This window comes from Pseudomyrmex gracilis, unplaced genomic scaffold, assembly GCF_002006095.1.
Source record: "Pseudomyrmex gracilis isolate BER0280 unplaced genomic scaffold, ASM200609v1 scaffold_82, whole genome shotgun sequence".
Lineage (NCBI taxonomy): Eukaryota > Metazoa > Arthropoda > Insecta > Hymenoptera > Formicidae > Pseudomyrmex > Pseudomyrmex gracilis.
Window position 1 is genome coordinate 500,997 of NW_018020666.1, and position 26,903 is coordinate 527,899.

A 26,903-nucleotide genomic window follows, 5' to 3' on the forward strand; every position below is an offset into this window, starting at 1 on the left:
ACAAACCGTCGTCGCCCGGTAACCGACAGTCGCGCCGATCGCGCGCCGTTCACGCGGCTCCCGCGACACATACGCGGTGACCCCCGCGTAACAATATTAACGATCGAAAAACACGGCAATACGCAGCCATTTTTCCAAAGATGCGCACAAACATTTTTGCAATTTGTAATATCGTATTTATGTCAATTAGTTCCGTAAGAAAATGATCTACAGGTCTTTAAATGAGGAATAAAATAACATTTTTAGTGAATATATATATATATATATGTATGTATTTATTCATAACACGGTTTTACTAAATTAGTCGAATTATATTTAATTACTTCTGCGTCTTGGTGTACTATTTTAACACTTTGCAATTTTAGCTTTATATTTATCGGCGTTTTTAATGAGCAACCATCACGTAAAATATGAAAGCTGCTGCCAAATATAAAAATTTATTTGACGTGTAGTCAAAAATCAAACTTTTCTCGTCTCTTAATTAATTACGATCTTATTTGCGTTTGATTAACGTTTCGTTTTGACATATATATATATAATTATGAAAAATTGGGATTCTCCGATCGTTTCTGAAAAATATTGTTCGCACTCGAGTCGCGCGCACCGTACCCACGATTGGTATCGATAGCTCCTCGAGGACCAAACAGTGCGGTGCAGCGATAAAAGGATTCGCGCGTAGAAATAGCACATTACGGCTTTTTATCGTTCGCACCGAAGGAGGTTGCATCGCCCGGGTCAAGGTGCGCTCTTTAAGGGAAGGGTGAAGGAGGGTGGATATCAACTGTGAAATAGAGTGACGGTAATGGGGTGCTTCGCATTGCGAGAGTGGCCATTACAGTTATCGCGAAGTCGCGCTATAAAGGCGACGGGATGCAGGCTTTTATATATGTATATAACTATATACACATTATATGCATATTACGTACATGTGAAAAAAAAATATATATATATAAATTATATTTAATATACACTTTGTAACGCGTATATATTGTTACATGTACGTGTGTGTGTGCGTGTAGGTATACATAACATGTACACGACATAAATGGCACCGCATCGAAGCGGCTGCATAATTCAATATTCTTATCGGCACGCTATGCTTGGAGAAGAAGTCTCGAGATCGCGCATGCATTCCCGATTACCTTTCCATTTTCCTCTGTGTATTGACATTCCATTATATAAGTATATAATACCTAGACACTAGGATTCAAACAAAACGATTTTTATATAATAACGGGATAAAAATTAATGATAAAAAATCGCTTTTTCAAACTCTCAATATTTTCTATTTTTTATCTTTTTGACGCGTAATTCGAATGTTTTGTTAAAGACATTTTGGGTTAAGAGTTTAATTTGATATTTGATTTATATAATTTTGTGAAGAATTCAATTTGATGTTTGCATTTTCTCTCTCCACACATACACACACACACACAAATGTTCAATCTTGCGCGACCTTTCGTTTTATTTATATCCGCGAGTCGCGATATTTCGATACACGTCGACGATGCACGGATCGCTACTTGTTTATACAATTTCTTGCGTCATTGAAATCTAACCAACAGCTTTTGTCGTAAATATGTTGTTATATGCACGTATCATACAATTTTAAATTTGATAAGATGAGAGCGTAAAATTGGCCGGAAAATAAATGTTTTTGTTTTGTCAGAGTTATTTTACATTTTATTTACATTTATTTTTCCATTATAATTTTAATGTATTTTTATTTTTATATGGCTTAATAATATACACATAATTTTCTTTTAAGTTTTCTCCAGCGTATAAAACATTATGCATCAACCATAAAAAAATATAACCCTCAGCATATAATGTACGTGTGTGTGTGTGTATATATATACATATAAAACCAAATTTATATAATAATATATCTTTTTTTTAGATTTTTATGTAAATTCGGCGTATCTATTACAAGTATCTATTATATATCTATTAAAAGGTATTTATATGCACGTATCTATGTGTGTGTGTATATATAAATATTCTCCTCCTATATACTACTCTTCTAAATTAAAAAGTGTATAATTAATTACACTATTATTCGTTTAGTAATCTATTATTCATTTCTATTTTGTTATTCTTCTACATATTTTTTTATAATACTTCATAAATTTTAGTTCAAATTTTACAGATGAAAAAACATGGTTAAATATTTTATAAATTTTCCAAATTGAATTAGATCAGAAAAAAAACCAAGACAAAAATATGTAAAAAGCATCTCTCTATATAAATCTATAAATGTGAAAACTGCATAACATTTAATTCATAACTTTCCACATGAATTAAACTCAAAAATAGAGGCACTGAAAGAAGCGATTTTTAAGGGGAATTCGATTATATGCCAACTCCTGCAAAATTTTTCTCCTCTCTCTCTCTCTCTCTCTCTTTCTCTCTCTGTCTCTCTCTGCATCTCTCTTTGTTTTCTCTTTTCTACCCTTGACTGGGCTCTTTCGCGCTTATTGAATCTCACGCGGAATTTGTTTCGCAAGCAAAAAAGTAGAAACCTTGGAGTGCAATTTTTTCAACAGGAATAACGAGCCTGCCAACGGCACGCGCCATTTTACGCAGCCGTAAAAAATCAGATTGCCGATGCGTAAAAAAAGGGAACGTTGACGTCGTATTTGTGGAAAAAAAGAGAACAAATGAAAAACCGTGAAGATTCGCCGATTATTTATTATAACACAAATTTTTTAATTCTCAAAGATAAGATTGTACCAATCAAACTATAAATAAGAATTACGTTATTAGCTTGTGTAAGCGAAAATTTATCATTAGCGTTTATTTTATCAGTGCTTCTTATCATACTTCGCAGATAAAATTTAGGTGAAACATGTAAGCGCGCGGGAGAGAGACGAAGGAAAGGATTAAGTCGGCGAAATTCGCATCTACACACTCACACAACACGGCAAAGCTGAACACGCTGGCAACACGGAATAACCGGTGTGCGCGAATAGAGCAGAGGCGTTATCTTCCAGAGAGCGAAAATTGCAACGAAGCTGCAATTTAGAGCCGGCGGGGTAGCCTCGTTAACGCCATTTGACCGCGTCGAACAGAAGATGCTCGCTTGAATGTTGTAATATGCATTTCGGATCCGTGCTCGCTTTAACACTCGTCAAATACACGCGTTCCAAGAAAACTGTGGAAAATATATTTAATATCGCATCTCGCGTGAAACGAAAAATTTTGAGAGACGAAGGAGAGAAAAAGAAAAATTTTTTATTATCGGGAGAATATTTTGAAATCTTCAGAGATCATTTTATCTGCAAATATATATGTATATTCTTTATACACTTATACATTTTACACTTATTTTAATAATGTAGAAAATGTGTGAAAAAGAGATTTAGGCGTGAAAGTAATCCGAACCAACTATAACTTCCTATCAGAACTGGCCCAATTGATCGCGTCGACATTTACAACCGCGTTAGTGAAAGTACAAATAGTCATTTTTTGAAAAACGCGCGGCGTCAGGCGAGTCTCGTCGATTTTTCTGTCGTGTCACCAGGCGTAACGATACGGAAAGGAGAAAAACAACGGGGGAGAAGAGAAACGACGGTGAATATTATAAACGCGTTTGCACTTTTGCTCGCACTTCGGTCCGGCGGCTAGTTTTCGCTTTCTTCCGCAAAACCTGTCGGTGGAGAATCTTTTCCCTGAGACAAGTCGGCGCGCGAGCTCTCGCCGACATTTCAACATTCATACACACACTCGCCGAGTCACTCTACAAGCCCGGCCCTGTAAGAATCTCGAGATTCTCGCGAAAAGATCGTTAAATACTAATCATTTCTGAGTTACGTTCGAACGCAGTAAAATGAAAATCCTATGCAAAAGAACACGAGGAATCTGTGCAGTCGAGTAATAAGCATCGTGTTTTATAGCTCTTCCGCTTGTATGCGTTATGCAAAAACAATAATTTATTTTTCAAATCTCCGAGCAATAAAATATATAATCTTCCAAACACATTAATTTATTGATCGTAATATTTTAATTATTTTATATATGTAATATATATCTTATAGCTCTGTGACTCTCGCGTAGGATTCTATTTCTTATTCAACTCGGTCGCGTCTCTCTCTCGTCACGACGACTTCGCGAAATCGGCGATGCGCGGCGCGGCGTTGCGCGCCGGTGAAATCGTCTTCGTTGTGCCGCACGTCCTCGGGATGCGCAACGGCGAAGGCTAGATAGAGTCTGCGTGTACACACGGCCGGGCGGATAATGCGTTCTTATGCGCGAGCACGTGTGTGCATCGTCGCGGATTATGCAAGAGGCCCAGGCCTCGTGCCGGGTCGCCGAGCGTCGCTCACACATAAGACGCACCCGTTCGTTGAAAGACGCGCGCGTTAGTTAGTCACGACGAGACGCAAGCGATCACAATCGCAATAATAGGGGGATTCGTAAACAGGTAATGGAGAATGGCTCTCTGACGAAAGAAACAATAACGTGAGGAGAGGATAATTAGCATAATCGCGCGCGCGCGGCTGAAACTTTAATCACAGCGCGTGCAAATTTATTTAATGCTGAAACGTCACGTCGAGGAGAATAAAGTGGCAATGTAGAAATAAAACGATAGATAGAGAGAGCGACGTAATACGACACGCGTCGATTATGTCGATGATTAATTGATTTGCATTTTAAAAACTACCGGATAAATTGCCGAGTCAACTTTGTACACATCGCACGTTTGAAGAAGTAATGACTTAAAGAATAATATTGATATATCAATGCACAGACGTGCGCAATATATCGCACTACGCGCGTGCAATTAAATTAAAAACTTATAAAATAGACGAATTAATTACTCATATCGGATAGAGTTCGCGATTTTTGCCTTTTTTTTCGTAAAAAAATAAAAATCGTGACAAAGGATATATCTCGCGGGATTTGTGCCCTTTTTACGTATGCCGGGGCAAAGGACAGAAGGGGATTCAGTTTTATCTTTGATTTTGCGTTGGCAGAGTGGCAAGGAAGAGAGGGAAAGAGGAGGAAGAAAGGCAGGAAAGGGGGCAAAGTACATACTAATCCCATAAGAGTGCCGGTGCTGGTTTCATTGAAACGTCGGCGAGCAGAAAAACAGCATCTAGCTTAAATTCCAGAGGATGTTTCGACGTCGTTTGATAAAATCCGTTTCCCTTCGTCTTTTCCTTCTCTGCCTACCTACGATAACGCTTTCAAGCTCGCGGTTAAGGGAAAAATAAAAAAAATGAGAAACGCATATCGAAAAGATGCGGCTGAGAAAACATCAGGTACAAGGTGTTCGGATTATAATAATTAGAATTTGGTACCGTATATAATAATATTACCGGACGGAAATTGTGTTAATAAAAACAAAAACAAAGTAGAAATTAAGAAAAACTAAACGATCACAAATCTGCAATACAATTTTTCACATGACTGTGTGTGTGTGTACTAAGTTGATTTTTCGTGCTCGCATATCCACTTCAATTAATTTACCTCAGATGTTTATAAAGTTCTTTTTATTTCCGCAATATACAGTGCTCGTAAGATTTTCTATTGCGGGCGTAACGGGTTGGTAGGTAGAAACACACGAGTTCAAGCAAGAGAGTAAACAGATGAGAAAAAACTGCATTTACACGCGAAATTGGAAAGTTAGAGAACGTGACAAACGAGATATTCGCGTTCGCGGAAAATCGTAAAAATCATAAAATTTATTATTAATCCTATTCCGCGTAATTATTATCTCATTTATATTTGTTATTTATTATTTAGCGCATTAATCTCGCGAATTTTATATTTTTACTATTTTAATTTTACCATTGTGTTAAAAAACTTGATTTAATGTAGTTTATTATTATAAAAAGTAATGTAATAAATTCCATTGTTCTTATTACTGTTAAAAAGTATAAAGACATAAAAACCACACAGGTTGTTTAAATCTCAAAGACTTTCACGCGGAGCGTTTTTCTTTAATTACGAGAGCTTAAAAAAAAAAGGGTTCTTTTTTTTTTTAAGGATTTTCTTAAGAGAATCTCTCGACAGTATGTCACTACCGACACAAGACGCTGTATCTTTTTCTTTTCAGAGAACAAATTCTTGTCCTCGTTCTCTTCCAAAGTCGCCGCGCTCGAGATATGAAATTATCTCTCGACTAAAGGCGAGGACATTTTTACGATTTCGCGGAAGAATAAATAAGACAAAGAAAATGCAGAATGTCAGCTGATTCGCTCTCTGCAAGATGGTGACAAGGCGACGCAATAACGCGAGCGAAAAATTTTCCGAATAATAATAATGTAAAAGTATCTGATAAAGAAAAAAAAAGAATCACTATATACTCACCAATTCCTCTCGACGATCTCGCCTCCATGATCGGTCCAGTTGTCGCATCCGTTATGCGCTGTTAATTTCGTAGTTAATTCACACCAGTTAATAGTGTTGCACGCGTATTAGTCATCTGCAAAACAAGACACCACACACTTGGTGAACAAACGGTAAAACGCCACTCAACAAACTGTCATCGTTTTATTTGGCAAGGATTTATAGAACGTAATTGGGCAAACGTCCAAAAACTTTTCTTCTTTTATTTCACTTACACGGGAATTCACGCGTATTTTCGACGACAATAGACAAAGACACAAAAAGAATGTTATCGTCTCCAAGACGAGTTTCGCTTTTTTTTTTTTTTTTGATACGTGTATATATATTACCTACCGTATCATTTGCGATAACATTATCACCGGCCTTGTGGAAAAAAACTATAGTATGTGTGTGTATACATATGATATTTAAAGCGCAAATGCTTGTCGGATTGGTTTGAACAAACGCGCAACCGCGCGTGCGCGTAGAGATAATACAAAAGATGCGTTCACGGAGATAATTTTTGTGGACGCAAACGAGCGTAATGGCGCCGATTAATCATCGTCGATCCGAATCACTAGGTGGACCGCGCATCCATCATATAAGAGTGTTTAATTCAGACCACCATGTAGCGACAATATCCATCAACATGTCGTCGCGGCCGCTCCGTACTGAGATATACGAAAGCCCGACAAATTAATAAATCGTTTTACGCTATTTTATTTTTTTATTATTTAGTTTCGACCGAGAATGCAAAGTGCTTATTCAATTTTCCACAGAACAAATATTAACTAAAAAACATTTTTTAAATAGATACTTTATTCGATACTTCATCAAATTACGAGTGTATAAAGAACTTTATTACTTAAAATCGCTATAATGCGCTATATTAAATCTTAAATTCCAAACCCTGTTTTATTACTAATAAAGAAAAGTGTCTTCTCGAGAGAGTAAAGGTAAGAGAGTAAAGTCGGAAGTATCTGATGCGTCAATTTATTTCAAGTCGACACAACATTATACACAACTTGCCGAACACTTCCGACTCTATTGCAAATTCCAGCAACAAGTTATGCTACTTGTCTTAAGCGCGATCTTACTCTCGCGGTGTTTCATTTGCATAATGTCAAGCGTATATGTCGTTTCGCATTAGCAAAGATGTAGTGAGTTACAAGACTGCTGCTCGCAGCCATTCGGTTGACCGTGTTATTAGCGACTCGAAGAATTCAAGAGATAAAAACAATATTTTCTGTTCAAACTTTATCTCAAGTCTCTTTGAGAAACAAGAAACGTTTTTAACGATTTTACGCGCGAGCGAACTTATAGAGATTACTTAAAAACGTCTTTTAAAAATTATTTTAAAATTCTTTAAAAATTACTTTAAAGGAAAAAGAAATAAATTTGAAATTAAATGTTTGCGTCAATATACAGAGAATATGCACGTGAAAAAAAAACCATAAATATGTTGTACGACACAAAATATCATAATTATTATGTTATTATGTTATATCATCATGTTGTATGCTAATTTAATTTATATGCTATTGTTATGTGCATTGTTGAAATGATAAAATTGATCCCGTCACTCTATGTTTATGTTTTATCCCCGCAAGCCATGGGAACGCGGTCTCGCGAATTTACGAGGACGCGGACTCGGCAAAACGAATCGGCGCGCGTTTAATCGCGCGTTTTATGGCTGGTGCATTTTACGGGAAGGGTACGCAATTAAACGCGCCGATGCAATTAACCGGCGCGACATGAAAGAAAGAACTCCGTCCGTTTGCATAAGAAAGCTCGGATAGACCACAATTCTCGCCGTTTCATCATCCTTTCTCTCGCGCATCAATTTGTTTTTTTTTTTGTTTTTTTTACCCAATAAAACTAACAAGTATATTTTTTTACAAAATTCTCTTTCGCAGAAAGACCGCGAAAGAAGCTGTACAAACAAATAATTTATGTTATTATTAAATATCGTTGAAAGAGAAGTGCGTTTTCGATGAAACTTTCATTCCCGGCGCAGCTTCTCGATGGACCGACACCTCCCTTTCTCCGTAAAAATTAACTATCCTACATCGCGAAAAGATTATATTGTAGAAATCCGAGGCGGAGAGTGCGTTTCTCGCGCGTCACGCTCTCGTTCGCTTCTACTCGTCTAGAAGAGATTCGACGATCGATCTTTTTATCTGTTGTGGCCATTATTATTCGCTGAATGGACGTTGGTTTCATTAGACCGGATTCTCCCACGATGAATTTTACCGATATCCGTCACACTTTCGTGGTTCAGTTTCTTTCGCGCGATTTGACAATCTAAACATATATACATCCGCGTATTTTCGAAACAATACATATTTGATGATACGATCTCTCTCTATGTTACATGTATATTCGCATATGCTTTGCAAAAAAAAAAATGTTTCCTGGCCTACATATACACAGAATATTGCATAAAAATTTTAATTCAACAGAATTAAAGCTCCTATTAGGAACACATCTTGAAGATAATCTCGCTCGCAAAGGGACAGAAGAAGGCTGTGCGCGTTATTTTCCCGGAGCAATTAGCGGTCGGTGATGAAATTGCCGGTGCGTTGTTTCACGTGAGATACCCGCGTGAGATGTATCGTGTGTATTCACGCGCGCGCGTTCACGAATTCGCGCAATTAAAACGGACGTTCGCCGACGTTTACATCTATGTTTGGTAAACAAACAACGCGAGACGCGCTTATTTGATACAAGTATAATGCGCGCGCCAGCCAGGGCCAATTATCATGCAAATATTAATAACGTAAACATTAATGACCGACGCGCGGCGCACTTCCCGTTGCAACTTCCTATCTGCACACACACACACACACACACACTTTGTGCGCAGCAGAAGAAAAAACAATGGAAATTTATCAATTTGCTCTTTGTATTTATTGAGAATTTCCGGAAGTGTTAATTTCAATACGCGCTCGGTCGTGACGCGTTCTCATTGCGGGAAGAGGTCGCAATATTTTCTCGGTTTTAATTCGCGGTGAGTAAGTAAATGGAAAGGAAACGAATAAATACAATGAAGAAGAGAAAAAAATATATATATATATATCTTAGAGATCAACCGGCCGTAAAGAATCAATTTCTCGGCAGAACGAAGGCACAGAGCGCTTGGATTGACTTTCATCAGCTTCTTGAAGGATCAAGTGGAAAGGACCGGAATGATCGTGAAGGATCGACGAATTTGAAATTCGACGACGTTAATAAACGCATAGCTCTTCGGTCGCTTTTCTTTCAAAAGGAAACCGCACCGAGAACGGTGACATCGGGAGGAAAAAAAATGACAGATTAAAAAAACAGACCGATCGAATCGAAGAAAAGAAGAAGATAAATTTGCATGGACTTGTTTAAAAGCAAATCCACACAAATGTATCTTTTCCATCTAGTTCTATTCGACCCAACTTCGCTTCGTGTTCTAATGGCTCAAGCTCCGAATCGTTCGAACATAGTTTCCTCGTATATTTTATTCAAAAGACATCAAACTCTTGTTATACGACAAAAAGCGATAAGACAATGATAACACGAGAGCAAAGAGATATATGGCATTTAAATGAAAATTAATGTAATAAAGGGAAATAAATCAAATATGATTCATAATTTTATGATTTTCCTCCGATTTCGTTTGTCTTTTATCTTATACGCGTCTGTATCTATACATCTATCCGTCTATCCATCCATCTTCCTCTCTTTGCACACATACACACACATATGTGCACACACACGAACGTATCTTACGTACACACAACTTATCATCGCGGTTCCGACTACGGCTGGCTCGTCTCATTAGCCGAGATAATTAACTCAATTTAAAGTTGCTATCTTGCTATCTTGAAAGAACCTTACCGCTTCTCTTAAGAAACTGTCAATCAGCCGTCCTATCAATCGCTTTTTCAGTGAGGCAACAAACTAATTTCTCGCTTCTCTCGTTTTCCACTCGTCCCCCGTTAAAAAATCTCAGCGGCAGAAATCTATCTATAACTTTCCAAGTAACTCGCCAAACGTCATGTATAAAAACAAAATAAATAAAAAAAAAAAAAAGACAGGTAAGAATAAACAAAGTTTTAATAACTTATAGAGTCACGATCAACAGATTCTCTCTTCAAAATTAATTCTTTTTCTGTGTGCCGTGAATTTTTCAATTTTTCTGTTATCTCGCTTCTTTATCATTTTCTCGCGAAACACATAAAAGCTCTCTTTGAGACGAAAGGGGTAGATTCTGATTTCCGCTCGACGACGCTCAATACACTAATTGGCGCTATATTGACGTCGCGACGCCGAGGACACTTGATAAACAAATTGCAGGAGACGCCAAATTGCGGCACAAAGGATCGCCGGATCAAAAACGGCGAGACGATCGAGACAAATAAGTGCATAGTCTCCTCCCTCGAATTGTTTATGAATAATTTATAAATTTATCGATTGTTTTCTACCTTAAAAGCGTTTACAAAGCGTTCTTCTTCGCGTGAATTGCGAAGCGAATTTACGTTAACGAAGTTCGCGAATCGCAGGAAACTTGTATAACAATCGAGCGACAAAGAGTTTTGCAGAAACGATCCGACGTCAACATGTACAAAGAACTGATGAAATATTCACGCAAATTATTAGTATATAAAAATCATTCTAACAGAATTACTAACAAACTACATCGAAATAAAAAAAAGATAAAGTTTAAAAACAAGAACAAAAAATAACGAAAAATATAAAGAAAATATTGTAAGAAAAATATTTACACTTTTGTTTCTGTGAAAGAAGTGCAAACTAAGCGTGTACAATATTTTCGAAAAATTTAATTTAATTTAATTCGAATTACAATGTGTTTAATTTGCGCTTCAAAAATATTTTGCAGGTAACACCGTTTAACGCTCGGTTCTTACTTGACCTTATTATTTTTCTCTTACATTTAAACTTTATCCCATACTGGGTGTGCGTGCGTGCGTGTATGAGTGTGTGTTCTATCGCATTGTGTGTGAACTTTAGTTCGTGCTTCTCGACACAAGAGATTTGCAACGAGTAGACGAGAAGATTGCATCTGCCGCGGAAGAAAGTGGAAGAAAGAGAACAGAGAGAACGCGAATTTTACGCTCGATGGAAATCGCCGTGTAACACCAATGTGGCATCAACGACGTGGAGCGTCATAAGACGATTTTCCGCGCGTGCTATCATTGTTTGCCCGCTTTTCCTTTACACATATTATTCCGCTTCGATTCTGGTCCCTCTTCTTCTTTTGTTTCTGCCAAAGTTTATCGTCGCAACGTGATGCGAATAATGGAACCGAACATTATTCCGTCAGATTTTTCAAAACATACATTGCCCCCCGTGTTTTTCTTAAAGATTTTTCTATATATATATATATATATATATGTATACAAACTTGTAAAGATACGCGCAATCTCGTGTAAACTTTTAGCCGAATATAAAGCCATCACGTTCGCACGCGCGTAAAGTTGCGCGGTCGGGAAATTCTGTTCTTAATTCCTCACTATGCTTGACTCGACCGCATTTTCTAGATTAGATCTCGTCTTGTTCATCACCCACGTTTGTCGTATCAAAAGCGACGAGTGTAACGCGTAATTGGATAAAAATGATACACACGAAAACTCACGCCGGAACAAATAACTCCGTTTATTTTTCGCGCACATAAAAATTTTATAAATTTTTAAGTTTGTTTTAATGTACGCGATATGTACACGTATGTGTGTGTGCGAAGTTACGTATTTTTATTTGACGCAATGAAAAAAGTTACATATTTATACTAGATATGAAACACTTTGGTCCGTCTGCGGAAATTTCACGCTGCGCGCGCGGCGCCGAGATGAAGTCTCTGGAACAACAGCAATACAAAAGATAGCAAAGAATCGTGCCAGTATTTCGTCTAAGTGTTTCTTCGAGAAGTCCGCTGTATCTTGACGATCGCGCTTCATCCGCGTCATCTGCTCGCGCGGCGGGAAATTGCGCGCCCGTCCGGCAAGACGTGGGAAAACTTTGCTTCGCGAAAAAGCACGAAACACTACGCGAATATAGATAGAAAGAAGTAATCGGATCCGGGAGGGATCTATGGATTTTCACGCGAGATATTGGGATGCTCGTTTCGTTGGTTCTTGCGCGACTTAAACTATCGTTCAACGGTAATCTCGCGCGTCTCTTTCGAGCGCGTGAGTTTCGAACAAGAAGACGACGAACGTAAAAACATTTTAGGGCGAAATATTTATTTAAGATATGTTGTTTACACTTTGTGTGTGTGTGTGTGTGTAATGCGGGCATTGTGGTTTTGGTGGCAAGTCCGTCGAGGTGTGGACGTGCGCGATTACTGTAATGGTCTCACAGTGCGGGAGTTACGCTTGTTCATCTTAATATCCGCGTCGCCGCCGTCGCCGCCGTGGGTGGACGAGATAAAGCCTAATCAAGGAGATGCGGTCTTATCCGCGTCGCAAACTGAGACATATTGCACGGTGAAGCTGCGATACGACGATACGTGCGTCGCATAATATGCCAATCATGCGAATCACACCACCCGTAATATCAGTAAATTCACACGCGACAACTTTCTCCCTCCTCCCTCCTGTGACGTCGCATACTCGTTACGAGATCCTATTTTTCTCTTTCAAACTCTGCGCGCGCGATGCAATGCTATTTATATATTGTTTGCGAATTGTGACAACAAAACACTTCAAACAAAACGTTGAAAAGTCAAATAATCGGTATATTTATCAGAGAGATATCTCACCGTTAAGATTCAGTAAATTTTTCAAATCAAATATCATCAAGTATCTCGCATGTATTTTGCCGAAAAAAAGTAATGATTCTCCGCAATGATCCTGGCGCTTGATATTATCATTTATAGAATCACACGCGGAAAAATGAAACGCAAATAAAAACTGCGAGAGAGAAACAGAAAATACAAGACGGGAACATGCAGTGACCTTCAATCTCTTCGCTCGCTGTACAATGCGAGCAATTAGCGAACGTCACATAATTACTGTTCAAATAATAATCGTCCAGTCCAAATGGGGAAACTTTTCGAAAGAGAGAGAGAGAGAGAGAGACAAAAAGAGACAGAGAGCAAGAGAGAAAAAGAGAAAGAGTACGAAAAGTAAAGGTTGAAAATATAATCCTAATTAGCAATCGCTGCGAATACAGATATGAAGTAAAGGTAATTTCGAAATCACAAGCTAATTGAATTCTATGTGCACAGGTGTGCATTACGATCAATGATAAAATGTTGAAAATGCCGAGAACGCTCGTGTGGAGAAATTATGTGTCTTCTTCGGATAAAAGATTGTCGCATTGTGCAGTATAAATGTCCCACAATGTTAATTCATATATAATGTTAATTTATGTGCGACAGTGCTAGATAACGTTGCTAAACTTACGAAAATAAAAGGTAGAATTTCAATTAGGAAATAAACTGTGTGAATGCAAATATGGAACGGCAGCAATTTCGAAAAATACAAGCGACTGCATTTTTTTTGTGTGTACCCATGCACAGGTGCGCATTCCACGCGCATCCGTGCGTTTATTACGGCCTGAGGCAAATAAACGTTTCTACACCAAAAATAAAATTGTCCGTGCCATTTTTCACATGTTTTGTTGATGCTATAATAATTGCGCTCTCCCAACAATTGGCAAAGCGCAGAGACATTTTCCCTCACGTCATTCCGGAATCTCTTTTGTACCAACCTTCATTTATTATTTGCCACACTTTTAATTATAATTCCTAATTGCATCTTTTTTTTTTTGAAAACAAAAGAGTAAAAACAAACGTATTCGCGTTACGTAAATCACAAAATTATGCTAAATTACATATTATTTGTAAATAGTGTAAGTCACACACGTGTGTGTATACTGGTCTGTATCTGGTTAAAAAAAGATGCGGTCGAGAATCAGGATTCCGGCCAGCTGGAACTATTCTAGATCACGCCGGATCTATTTTCAAAGGCCGCACGTCCTACACTCGCTACGGATCTCGATGGCCGTGAAAATTTGAGAAACCATCTCTTTTCCCCGGATTTTCACCCGGGTCTCTTTTGACGAAATAATCAGGCACGCGGAAACCAACCGCGCGCGCGCGCGTGTTCGCGTTTCTATTTACGTTCAATTTAGATTACTTCTATTAAACAACACCGTCTCTGTAGACGACACATACAAAAGACAGGAAATAATTATCTTTGACTCATCGCTGTGTCAATCGAGGTGTCATTTAAGTGCGAATTCGCGCGTGCTCGGCGCTCGAGTACTTTCGACAGAAGCGAACTTTCACGAATTATTATTTCTCTCCCTTTCCGCGAGAAGGAGAAGCGCGACCTGTGTGTCCTCGGTTATTAATTCCGAAATTATGCAATTGTGAAGCACAATAAACGGTCGACGTATTATTAGATATTCCGCCTGGCGTAACTTGACGGTCGACGCTCAAAAGCAACCACGATGACACGGTGCATTTAACGATTTTCACCCTAAAATACAAGAAGTCTCGTTTTTAAATAGCTCGTATATTTTATCCCCTTATTAATAATTACTATTACCGACTAATTGTAGATCATCAGATAGATATAGCTTGATTGCTGCGATATGAAGCTCGAATTGCCGGTTGTCTTAAAAAGAAAAAAAATTGAAATTCCTGACATGACATTAAAAGATGAATTAAATATAAATTTTAAATATAAATTAAATATAAAGCGACCTTTACCGTTTTTTTCTTTAGTTGTAAAAAATAACAAACGAGTAATATGTATTTATAACGGATGTGTAAATATTTACCGTCTCTCTCTCTCTCCTCTTCCTCTTTTTTCTCTTACGTATTACATATTCAAAGTGTCGAATGTCAAAATGGGATATTATTGTTTATAGAAAACATCACACGTGAGACGTGACACACGTTGGAAAATTGCAATTAACAAACCGTCTCTCGCGCCATTTCCGCGAACAAACTTTACACCAAGTTTTTTTTATCATTGCTCGTCGTTGAGCAAATTGACGTTATTATGCGGTTTATCGCAACGGACCGCAATTGTCGAACCGGGTTTGCAATTTCGCAATGTAACGCGAATTTTCCATTTCAATTTAGACAACGTTCAATTTATTTCGTTTACTTTTAATGCCATTTTACAACGATTCACGATTACAATCTTATTAATGCGAATGTTGTGCGAATTTTAATATCTTGAATTATGTGTTATATAATTATTTATATTGTAAAATTTAATTATTACACGTATATATTTCAATTATATACTTCACGTTTTTTTCCTGTTTTGTTTTTTATAATTTACTTGTAGTAGTATACTTGTTTTTTATTTACAAATATAACACGAGAAGCCGAAAGCCGCAAGATAATCTTCATCAAATATTTCAAGTGAGAGTGTTCCTGAACAAAGATAGCTTCTCTACGAGGCACAACGTGCCAAGACAAGGGAAAATCTAATTGCTTTTGCAAAGAGAGGGGAGAAATAAAGACAGAGGATGCTTAAAAAGGCTTTCGTTGCGTAATTAAAATATGAATAAACATACATGTTACTTTGCCTAAGACGCGAACTTCCCATGAATTATTTATCACGAGTTGGTGCGCGCTATTTTCTTCGTAAATTAACGATGCAACGTATATATTTTGCGCAAGCAAGATACAAAACCTGTATTCAAAATATATCTTCGCCAACTTTACAACTGAAATAATAACGTTGCTAGTTTTGTATTTTTAACAGAGTTTGCGACATGTAAACAAACTGTATCGATCAATTTGTATCAGGAAAACGTGTACAGCTTCAATATTTAATTTTCACTTAACGTTTTTTAAACAAAACAAATAACCGCCAGATAACTGTAGTTTTTTAGTCAAAAAAAAAAAAAGAAAAAAATACACACACACACAATACTATACTCTTTATTAGTGTCATCGAATTAAATTTTATAACATAATAAAAAAATATTAGAGAGCATATAATTAATGTAATTATATAATTAATCAAAGAAGATAACTCTCTCTAATATTCCTCTCTCATTTCACAAATTGCTACATAACGCAGAAACTTTTTCAATATTCGCTAAGTCCGCTAAATTGTCACATATGTAGAACATGGACGCGCGCATTTGTTCATAAAAGAGTAATTTAATTTATATCAATCGATATATTAGTCAAAATATTCCAGGAGACTATTCGCTTTCATTTCATAAATAATCAAAAGACAACAAAAATTTACTGACAAAGTCATTACCTTATTTTTTTCTCTCTCTCTTCGTAACCGGTAGTTTCACGACGACTGCACCAGTAGCAGCCTCAGAAAGAAACAGCGATCACAAATATCACAGTCTCGCGATGCTCTAAATTTTACGCGGCGAGATGTCACGGCGTCGCGACACCGGAGAAAAAATCGACAACAATCGTCGTCGATTTAAATTACAAAACGAAACGACACACGACCCGGTTTGCAAACGCGTCACGCGATCACGCAATAATATATGACCGACAGAAAAGCAAGAGAAGAGCAAGAACAGCACCACGTGGTTGTGCAGCTGATGAGACGAAGCTTACGCGACAAAGCACATACAACACCGGCAGCTCGCTGCGCACTGACGCGCCGCCGCGCGCCCCGTTATCACCGTCGGTTGCGCGGTTTGCCTCCCACCATCGCTAACATTCTCGCGCTCACCCTCACGCACGCGCTATCGCCGTATGTAATAATATATATGCGTATATCATGAATTTGTAATCACGTGCTACGCTCGATTTTAGAAAGAGATATACGCTATATAAAACATATATATAAATGTATATATTCTTTTCAATTTAAGTCCTTGAGTATATATGTTTTTGTTCCGTAAAATTGAATATAATTGAAATCTGTTTTTACGCGTATTATAAATATACTTTGTGCAATATACGTATACATATGTAACGCGTAGAAAAGTTTAATATAAACTGAATGTTTACTATCTATTATCTATTATATAAATCTATTATATGCAAAAAAAATGCGTCGGTAACGATTTTTGCTAACAATCTAATCAAACATGAAACATCAAAAAAATAATAGAAAATCGAAGTGTTTTCTATCTCGAACAAATAAATTTCATTGCGGGAAAGTGAAAACATTTGACAATTGGCGCGCGAATTACATTTCGAAAATTTGCTTTTTACCTTTTCACGAATTGATTTCAGTCGAAGGAAAGTTTGTAGTTCATAAAAAAGATATTACGCAGCACATTTCCCGGCCGGTCCAATTTCCAATCACTTTGCCCCGTTTTTTTTTTTTTTGTCGAAACGTACATTCGACAATGACAAATTACTCAACCGATGCAAACTTCGCACGAAATGCATATCACGTTGCTGGCTGTTCTCGTTTTATCAATTTTTATATAGCGCGCATCGGGAGTCGTCATACATGAGATATCATCTTCCAAAAGTTTCAATTTTAAATAACGTAACGTGTATTTATCATAAAATTGAACAGTTTCTTACAATTTAAATCCCATTGACATATTTCTTCGCGACGAAATGTCTCAGGTTTTTTTTTACGAAACACGTTTACAGTTTCGTTTTCAAAATAAATTTGTCAAGGTGTAAAAACTTGAAAAATTGCGACCTATCGTTTTCGTGCATTTTATCTCTTATTTATCTACATATCGATATATCTCGATATCTCGTATCTTATCTAACCACATTCGTATATACATTTCGAAATGCTCGAAGTCGCGAATATTCAGATCAACTTGCATCTTCGTTAAACATTTTGAAGTCAAGGTTCAGTTTTGTTTGTTCACATAGAGCAACACAGATCATCAGATGATTAAAAAAAAAAAAAAAATAAAAGCAAAACGAAGAGATTCGCATCCCTGGAAGACGCAATTCCGAGATAAACATCGAGTATAAAAGTGACATTAAAGTCGAATTGCTCGTATCCTAGCACGCGAAACTTTAACAGAAGCTGACAGCCTTCGTCATCAAAAAAAAAAAAAAAAAATGAAGAGACATCGTAAAGATACCGCGTTTCAACAGTTTCTTTGCGACACCCGATGTACGCCACTGCGCATAAAAATATAATTAAATTATACGACTTGTGTGAACTTGGCACTCGACTTCAAAATTAATTGCTCACCTCATAAATATTATACGAGACATTTTCTCGGGTCAAGCCGCGATTATCAGTATATTTAGTTGTGTCTAAAATAAATTTCTAAGTAAATAAAAAATAATGATACGAGAACGATCACAATACATACGCAAAGTGTATTTTTCACGGATTTGCGAGTCGGCAAGAATATGCATAATTTTGTTTTTGTACAATATTTTGCGTCATTTCACGGCAGTTAATTAACAAACTCTTGTTACTGCGGGGCATGTAAAACGTTTGCATGAAACAATATTTCGATATAAACTTTGTAAAACAAGTATTTTTTCAAGTGTAGCGCGTTTCGCATCTCAACGCGAAAATAATTCGCGAACAATTGTGCAAACAAATGGCACATCTGAGCGTTTTGTTACGTCTTTTTTTTTCACTGTGTGTAATTTGCGCAAATTTATTTTTCATCAATTTTTTTTCCGCTAAAAAAATCACGAATAAATAATAAAAAAACATTTATCGTAATGATAAGAGACGTAAGTGAAAAATATCAATTATATATATACAGTCGATTTTAATGACAAATTAAAAAAATGAAAATAGTTTAATTTTCGAAACCACATGTCTTGTACTTAATTATAACAATATGTGTCAAAGTTGTAATAAAACTCTAACTACTTTATTTAATATGAAAATATACATGTTATATAATTAAAACTGATTATCTATATTTTAAATGATTAATATATTTGTAACAGATAATTAATACCTAATATAATAAAACGTGCGAGATATAGAAAGATATTGAAAGATTTTTACATGCTTTAAAGATTATTTTTTTGTGAATTCGTAAGATCCGTAGTTTAAGATTTTTCCGCATGCATCGCGAAAATAGAAAATCATTCGATCGCATATTTGGTATGCGGAAAAGTACGCGCAAACACAGAAACTTCGCGGCGAAAATTCGGTCGTTCGATTATTTGCTTGGCAGATCAACCCTCTCGTGACCTCACCTTGGAGGTCTTCTCATCGGATTCTCTCTCCCATTTCTTTTATCGTTTTTCTAAAAATATTAAACTGATAATGTTTCTTATTTTCAAAAATTTGCTATTTTGACGTGATTCATATTTTTAATCATTATTTTGCAATTGAAAAACTGCACAAAGTATAAAAACTATCCGTCGGAAGTTTTTTAACGCTTAATTTTTCGCGAGACTTCATATTGGAAAAATGTCATTTATCGCGAGTTTAGAAATATACCTCATAACCTGTATATGCAGTTTAAAAGAAAACAGCGTTTACACGTCCAAAGACATTTTTATTGATCTACTGTCACTTGCAACGCGAGTCGCCTAAAATGTCGCAAAAATCTGCTTTCTAGTATATAAAACGTACAACGAATATGTGAAAAATTGATATGTGGTACGAGTTGAATAGGCAATAAATACTCGTAAAACAGGTTGTCAGATTTGCACGCGAGATGTTATAATAAAATAATAAAAAAAAATAATAATAAAAAAAAAAAAAAAAAAAAAAAAAAAAAAAAAAAAAAAACAAAGATACAGATGTCACAGCGCAGCAAATTTTACGCAATAATGGATGTACGATTTCATCATCACGATTTTCCGCGCTTTTGTCGAACCAATTTCCACGTTGATGATAATAATAATAATTTACGATGATAATAATTTATAATGATAATAATATCTCGTGTCGTCATAAATTTTCTGCGAGATACGTTTTCTGTGCGCATATCCTGTACAGCCTTGACTTCCTTAGATTCGCGAGAGAAAAATCGCACATTTTGATAAAGAGAGAAACGCTGTGTCGGAAGTGAGTAATACACAGCACTTTATACATAACAACATTTATGTATAATATATAGTGTTATATTATAACACTAACCTAAACATATACATGTATGAAGAATTTATCAACAGAAAAGTTTTGGAAAAAAACAGTAATAAATGATACTTAAGAAACCTAAAAGCTTTTAATAGCGAAAATTGAAAAACAACATTCTTATATAAAGAATGTGAAAATGAATGCAATGTGTAAGACTTATTTATTTTTCTTGTTTACTATAGTCTTTTTACGAGTGTAACATCTTTTTTGATGTTATATTGACAAAATTCTCGTAAGTTTGATGTTATATTGACGAAATTCTCGTAAATGATAAACGATATTTACCGATAGCGTTGAAAATTCTACGGTCAGAAATTACTTATAAAAATAAATACAGATGGCATGTGAGAACGGCTGAAGAAAATTGTCGACATAAACATTTTCGATATCTTTGTTTATGTTACAAATATATCTCAAAATATTTACCAACAAGTTGAGTATATTAACGTAGCAACGTTGTTTTAACTTTTTGTAGCCAATATGTATCTCAAATGTATGCGTAACATACCGTCGTTTAAAAAGAACCCCGCAAAAGCGTTCGATCTAAGAACCCTCGTGCGGTGAAAGTGCAAAATTCTAAGTAGGGAAAAGTTATTTTTCGTAATTGGTAGCCCTGGTCTGCTATGGACTCTTTCCATACGCGATAAGATAGCGCGGATGAGAAATCTAATCGTCAAGTGAAAGAAAATCGATTACGAAAATCTCGCGTGTATTTACAATATATGTATACAAACCAGAAACACCGATTTCGACACGAATCGCATTGGAGCGCCGAAATAGGACAAACTCCAAGAAGGCCGCGTAGTGGGGTGTGTACATTGCGGTTGCAGACGATGTTCCGATTGAGCACGTGAGCATTTTCCCTGAAATCAGAAAGTTTTTCTGTTCGTCAATGTACATCGCCATATATTTGTAAAATCGTGCGTCAGCAACTATGTGGAAATGATTATTGTGTGAGAAAGGATACACATAAATTTATTCTTTCGTAATACAAGCACTGTTAGTTAACGTATGAGATTAGCGCGCGTGTCAAGATGTGTATTGCAAAGAAAAGGAAGAAAGTCTTGTAAGACCCGAGATATAGGAACAATAAATTATTTCTATTCACACGCACTTGTTACTTAATTTTTTCCTATGAGATATTTTTTTTTTCACATCAATAATTTACAGCAAGTGGTAATAAAACTAGTTTGAAACTGACAGAATTAAAAAAAAAAAAAAAAAATATGCTTAAATAACTCGATTCCTATAGTCAACTTTGACAGCTTTTTTTCGCAGCACATTCCTTCATGAATAAAAACAAAGGATGTAGCAAACGAAAATTATCAGCCAGTGTCGTTCTTATCGCTCAAAATGGTCCGCGAATATTAGCGCCGTGTCGAAAACATTTATGTTCCGCGATGTCAGTGTACTTTTAATACATCATTTTACATTTATTCGTCAACGCGTTTATACGAAACAAACAAGTTCGAGTTTACTCACAGTATTTTCCTCTTCTTCGATTTCGCGTAATCTTGATTCCCGATGACATTTCTCTCCCTCTTTCTCTCTCTCTCTCTCTCTCTCTCTGCCAAACAATTTACACAATACGCAACAAACAAATACTCAGGCAAAACACATCAACAACAACGTCCGTAATCAAACGCATAAACAAAACTAGGAAAAACACTGCGATGCCGGTCGCGCGACTTATGAAACACTCTGTACAATGCGTACAACATCTTTCAAAAGAAACGTGACAATTTACATGCAAACCGACCCTGTTTTAACCCGCGTGTTCGACTGGTACCACTGGTACCGCTGGCGCGCGAGTTACGATTGTCGGTCGGAGGTTAAGTTCTTTCATGGTGCACGAGACGTTGTGTCGCTAATGCGCGGACGACTGTGCGAATTCGCGCGTAAAGAACGTCTTGGATCGGTACCGAGGCTGTCGGGTCACCAGAAAAACAAGAGAGACGATCATCGCTGGCGGCGTGACAGCGCTGCCGATTCGCGCGGAGTTGTCGAACGAGAGGAAGGAGGTTAGACTATGGCGAAGTACCTGATACAAATCATCGTAATGGGCTCGCAGGTCGTCGGCAGGGCGTTCGCGCGTGCGTTGCGCCAGGAAATTGCGGCGAGCCAGGAAGCGGCGCGACGGGCGGGCGGCGGTAAACAAGGCGCGCAACACGCCGCTGCCAATACCCGGACCGGAATCTCGTTGGACGAGGCGCTGCGTATCCTGAACGTGGATCGTTCTGATCAGACGGATCTAATCGAGAAAAATTACAAGCATCTCTTGGAGGTCAATGACAGATCGAAGGGCGGTTCGTTCTACCTGCAATCCAAGATTGTCCGTGCCAAGGAGCGCATTGATGAAGAACTGAAAAACCTCAAAGCGTCAGCACCACCACCAGGATCGCGGACAAGTAGTCAAGAAGGTTCCAAACAGCCATAACGACTTGCTACTAATCTAAATTATTTACATTTCTAGAAACTCTGTACATAATAATAAATAGAGAGTAAAATGTCCTTCTGGTATGTTGATCAGAATGACTTAAGCTAACTGTTGTTCATTCACTGTAAAAAAATCTTTATAGATGATTCAATATCATTGTAGAAATATAAATTTGATCATATAAAGTTTAAGATGTATATTTTTTTAAGTCTGTTGTTTTTAATATTTAAGAGTTTTAAGAATAAACTGAGCTTCACCAAACGACAAGATGATTCGTGAACAAAGAGCTATTGCATCATGTTGTGTAAAGTAAACAAGTTGAATATAGTTATAAGTATAAATATATAATCTTTTTTGGAGATACATTAACTTGTGTACAATGGTCGTATAGAAGTTCTCGCTTTTATACGAGACTTTAGTTAATCTTTTAAATAATATACATATACATATAGAAAGAGTACTACTTCGTTAAACCAGCTACTTTCGCATCTTCGGGTTCAATTCTATTCTGTTCCAGGCGTATGATCAGTCGCTCTCGATTGTGGTATACAGACCAATAACTTGGCAAGTGTTTCGGTTGCATAGAATCGAGAAAATGTTCTCTCCACAAACGTTCCAATTCAACAAGCCCACCCTCTCGATTTTGAAAGTATTGTACCACCTGGAGCAACACAAATTATTTATACACGCGTATATTATAAATACGTACCACACACAGAGACAAATAGAGAGAGAGAGAGAGAGAGGGGTCTTTATTTATCAAGAATAATTACCTTCAAGCCGTGCGGCTGTTGTTTATAGTGACTAGGAATAGGTTGTTGGACCAGCGCGTTCGTAACCTGTTCGTTCAGAACATCGAGAAGCTCTGGTGTGATCTTTTGTTGCCCGGTATAATCCAGTATGTATCTTTCGAGCTCCTCGCGCCGCTGCTGCGGCAACAGTCGTTTCCTCAGGGCTTTAATAGCCGAGTGCAATTTTCGATAGTGATTTAGGTATTTTTCTCGCGAGTGTGCCATCGGTCCAATCAACGGCGCATTGCATATATCCGCCAACTTTTTTCTAAGCTGCAGATCGTTGTTGCTGCTGATCTCATGACATTTGGGACACAACAGCAACACATCATGAGATTGATGTGCCTTCATTACCACTGAAAGAGAAAATTTATATATTCGACACTCGAAGATATGTTATATAGATATTTGTATACACACACTTCATTGCGTGTGCAAACAAAAGATACTTACGCGGGAAATACTTTCGATATTCCCGCGGCACAACGTTCTTCCTGATAAATTGCTCCTTCTCTCCGCAGACTACGCACATATTGACTTTCGCCTGCGTGTAGTATAGCCCAACTTCTCCCTGTGCTCGACCGGACGGCTCGAAATTCAATCTCACTGTAAACGGTTCTTCCTCCACAATTTCGCCCAAATCCTTTGAAATATACCACTCCGCTTTTTTACGGTCGCATGTACACAATATATCTCCATCAGGCGCTTGCAAGTAACAATTATGATATAACGGCTTAATCCTAGTAGGTATTTGACTTTTACGTTCGGCATTATTATTTTTATCCATAATCAGTGATTTTTTCTTTAATAAAGCATCATTGGCAGTGACACTAAGTGTCTTCTCTGCACTCGGTGATTCGTAACTATTGAACCTTGAACAGAAGTAACAGTTTTTTTTTTTTTTTTTAATTTCAAAAAATGCGAACATACAAATAATTATGCAAACTATTTGTGTTTTAAAAATAAATACAAATTCTAATTATATATAGATGTGCTTTGATACCTCGTATCGACTACTCCAGCAGGCAAGCCGTGAACCCGAACATTTACGTCTTTGCTTAACATATTGCATAAATAATTTATTAATTTTTCCCATAATGAATATTTTGCTTTCTCTCTCTTCAATATCTGTAAGAAAAACAATTTTCGCGATGTAAAATTTAAAGGATTGCTTTGAAATAAATACGTATGACGCGGTTTCAACTCCGGTTCCTTACATTACGATAAATGCTAAGAGACGTGAGTACATCACAAGTAGCATATTGCACTTGTTTGTCGGATAAGGTGTCAGCGTTCCAGTCGCTGCACCTCACATCTATCAGTTTGTCTATATCGAGATCAAGATATTCCAAACTCATGGCAGCTAAGCTCTTACGGCATGGTAGACGAAGGCTCAAGGCTAAAGTTCTCAAATCAAGAGCTCCGTTAAACACGCAGTCATAGTCCTTGGCTATTTTTTGTCCATCTTCGTACGAAGAGACTCCAACTTTAAGAATGTATTTGCTAGCTAGCAATTCCTGAACAAGTTATTATTAGATATTATTAAACATTGCTTTCTAGTTTTTTCTTTTCATCTAGTGTTTTACATAAGACTGAACAATGATTGTATATATATATATATATTTTTTTTTGTTTTATAAAAATAGATAGTTCGTACCTTGAGTTTCTTTGGAATAAAACCGATCTTTCCAATACGAAACAAAACAACTATTCCAGTGTAAGTGGACAATTGCAGGAGGGACACAGGTCCTTCTTTGACCCATTCACAGCCAAATCCCAGCACACCTTTAGAGAGATTACTGTAAGAGAAAAAAACGCACACAAGTACATAACTTTGCTAATAATTTTCGGAAATTATCGGAAAAGTGAAATATAATTAAGGAAGGAAATATTTTTTTTACATATATATTATACAAATAAAGTTTTTTCAAACTTCCTGATTCAAATTAAATTACGAAAAAATTACAAAATAATAAATTTTAGTTTTTGCAAAAAAGAAAATTGTAAGAAATATATAAAGAGTTTTATTATTTTCTCTTTCTCTCATAAATTGTTAATTTTTCTCGCGCGCGTTAAATACGATAACATCAATATGTTGGATCTTTCTTGAATTTCGAGAACACTTTAGACATGTTGTTCTTCGTGTTCGTACACGAACATTCACTCGTATCTGAATAGAACTGTTTTCAAGAAAAAAATGTAAACAATAATCAGTCGTTTCCTTCATGTTTTGCAAACGTTACAAGGGTCTGTAACGACTTCTGTTCAAATATTTGTGAATGCTCGTACAATCACGTAATAAGAATATATGTGCAATTATATATGTGAACAAAATATATTTTCTAATTGGGAAATTAAATTTATACGACAAAATAAAAAATTACAATATAAGAATGTGAACAAAACTGTTTTTTCTTTTTTTTTCATGAAAAATATTATAAATTTCGGTATACTTTACCAGCGAATAAGCTGTACAGCACAATCGCACTTCTCTGGAGAGTCTGCCACAATAATTTTATCCAATACAAGATGAATCTTCTCTTTGTCATCGTTATTGTCGTTATTTTGATCAGTACTTTTATCAGTAATATATTTCTCTTGCTTAGCTTGTTTGGTTTTTTTCTCCTTTATCTTATCCTGAATCTTTATATTTTCATATAAATGTTTGACGCTGCGAAGTACGTTATTGCGATACTTCGATGCCAGGAAAACCAGTCCGACGGTCACGCAAACGAGAAACATATTTTTTCGCTCAGGAATCATGAATTAAAGAGAAGAAACGTGCTTCAAAAGACACGTAAGATTCTATTAATTAAAAATTACCGTATATGTACAATTTCTTCGTTATTTAATATAGGATATATTATTTATTTATATGTACACGCGAAAAATTAGATCTCTTTTTCTTTTTCGCGTTACAACTTTGGAAATATATTTAATAAATAATCGATTATGGACAAAAATTTTGTTCACTATCACACGGATTGTTCCGAATGTAACGTATACGACGTTATAATTAATCGAACACACGATATACAAACATTACACAAAAATATAAAATTTTAACGTAAATCGAGTGCACGGAGAAAGTTTTCAACATCTAAATCTACGGAGTACATTGAAAAAATCGCTAAATTCTATATAAAAATCATTTCGGGAACCCGCTCCGATCCATCGATTTTCAGCGAACGAGGTTCAACCCCGTAGCTATAAACAACGACGACGCACGCGGCTACGGGAATCACGCACGACTGACGAACTAGACCGCGAATCGAGCAATTTATCAGCTTTGTACACGGAAGAGGGAGAGCGAAAAAGAGATTTTACAAAGAGTAAACTAACATGTACGTAAATACATCC

The 26,903-nt window shown here is 36.6% G+C and overlaps 3 protein-coding genes across 5 annotated transcripts in view; 1 reads left to right on the top strand and 2 right to left on the bottom strand.

Annotated features, from left to right (window-relative positions):
* The window catches only part of LOC109855142 (extracellular serine/threonine protein CG31145), a 52,882-nt gene extending 30,999 nt beyond the window's left edge, over positions 1 to 21,883 (bottom strand). The window contains exons 1-3 of one of the 3 annotated variants that reach the window (XM_020429017.1): positions 21,798 to 21,883; positions 21,050 to 21,178; positions 6,316 to 6,430 (exon numbers count right to left, since the gene is read on the bottom strand). The gene's annotated coding sequence lies outside the window, so the exon portion shown is untranslated. Of the gene's footprint in view, positions 1 to 6,315; positions 6,431 to 6,569; positions 6,633 to 16,565; positions 16,909 to 21,049; positions 21,179 to 21,797 lie in introns of those variants that run through there. The other 2 variants (XM_020429016.1, XM_020429018.1) reach the window with 2 other exon arrangements.
* Positions 21,884 to 22,112: 229 nt separating this feature from the next.
* Positions 22,113 to 22,847, top strand: LOC109855147 (mitochondrial import inner membrane translocase subunit Tim16). Its single transcript, XM_020429026.1, has one exon. The coding sequence runs from the start codon at positions 22,345 to 22,347 to the stop codon at positions 22,750 to 22,752; it is 408 nt and encodes a 135-aa protein (XP_020284615.1). The 5' UTR covers positions 22,113 to 22,344; the 3' UTR covers positions 22,753 to 22,847.
* A 228-nt stretch (positions 22,848 to 23,075) lies between these two features.
* On the bottom strand, positions 23,076 to 26,413 carry LOC109855146 (exonuclease 3'-5' domain-containing protein 2). The gene is made up of 7 exons (XM_020429025.1): positions 26,002 to 26,413; positions 25,201 to 25,342; positions 24,761 to 25,060; positions 24,547 to 24,671; positions 23,997 to 24,415; positions 23,526 to 23,899; positions 23,076 to 23,413 (listed from the first exon to the last, which is right to left on the bottom strand). The coding sequence occupies exons 1-7, from the start codon at positions 26,304 to 26,306 to the stop codon at positions 23,213 to 23,215; spliced, it is 1,866 nt and encodes a 621-aa protein (XP_020284614.1). The 5' UTR covers positions 26,307 to 26,413; the 3' UTR covers positions 23,076 to 23,212.
* Between the last annotated feature and the right edge of the window lie 490 nt (positions 26,414 to 26,903).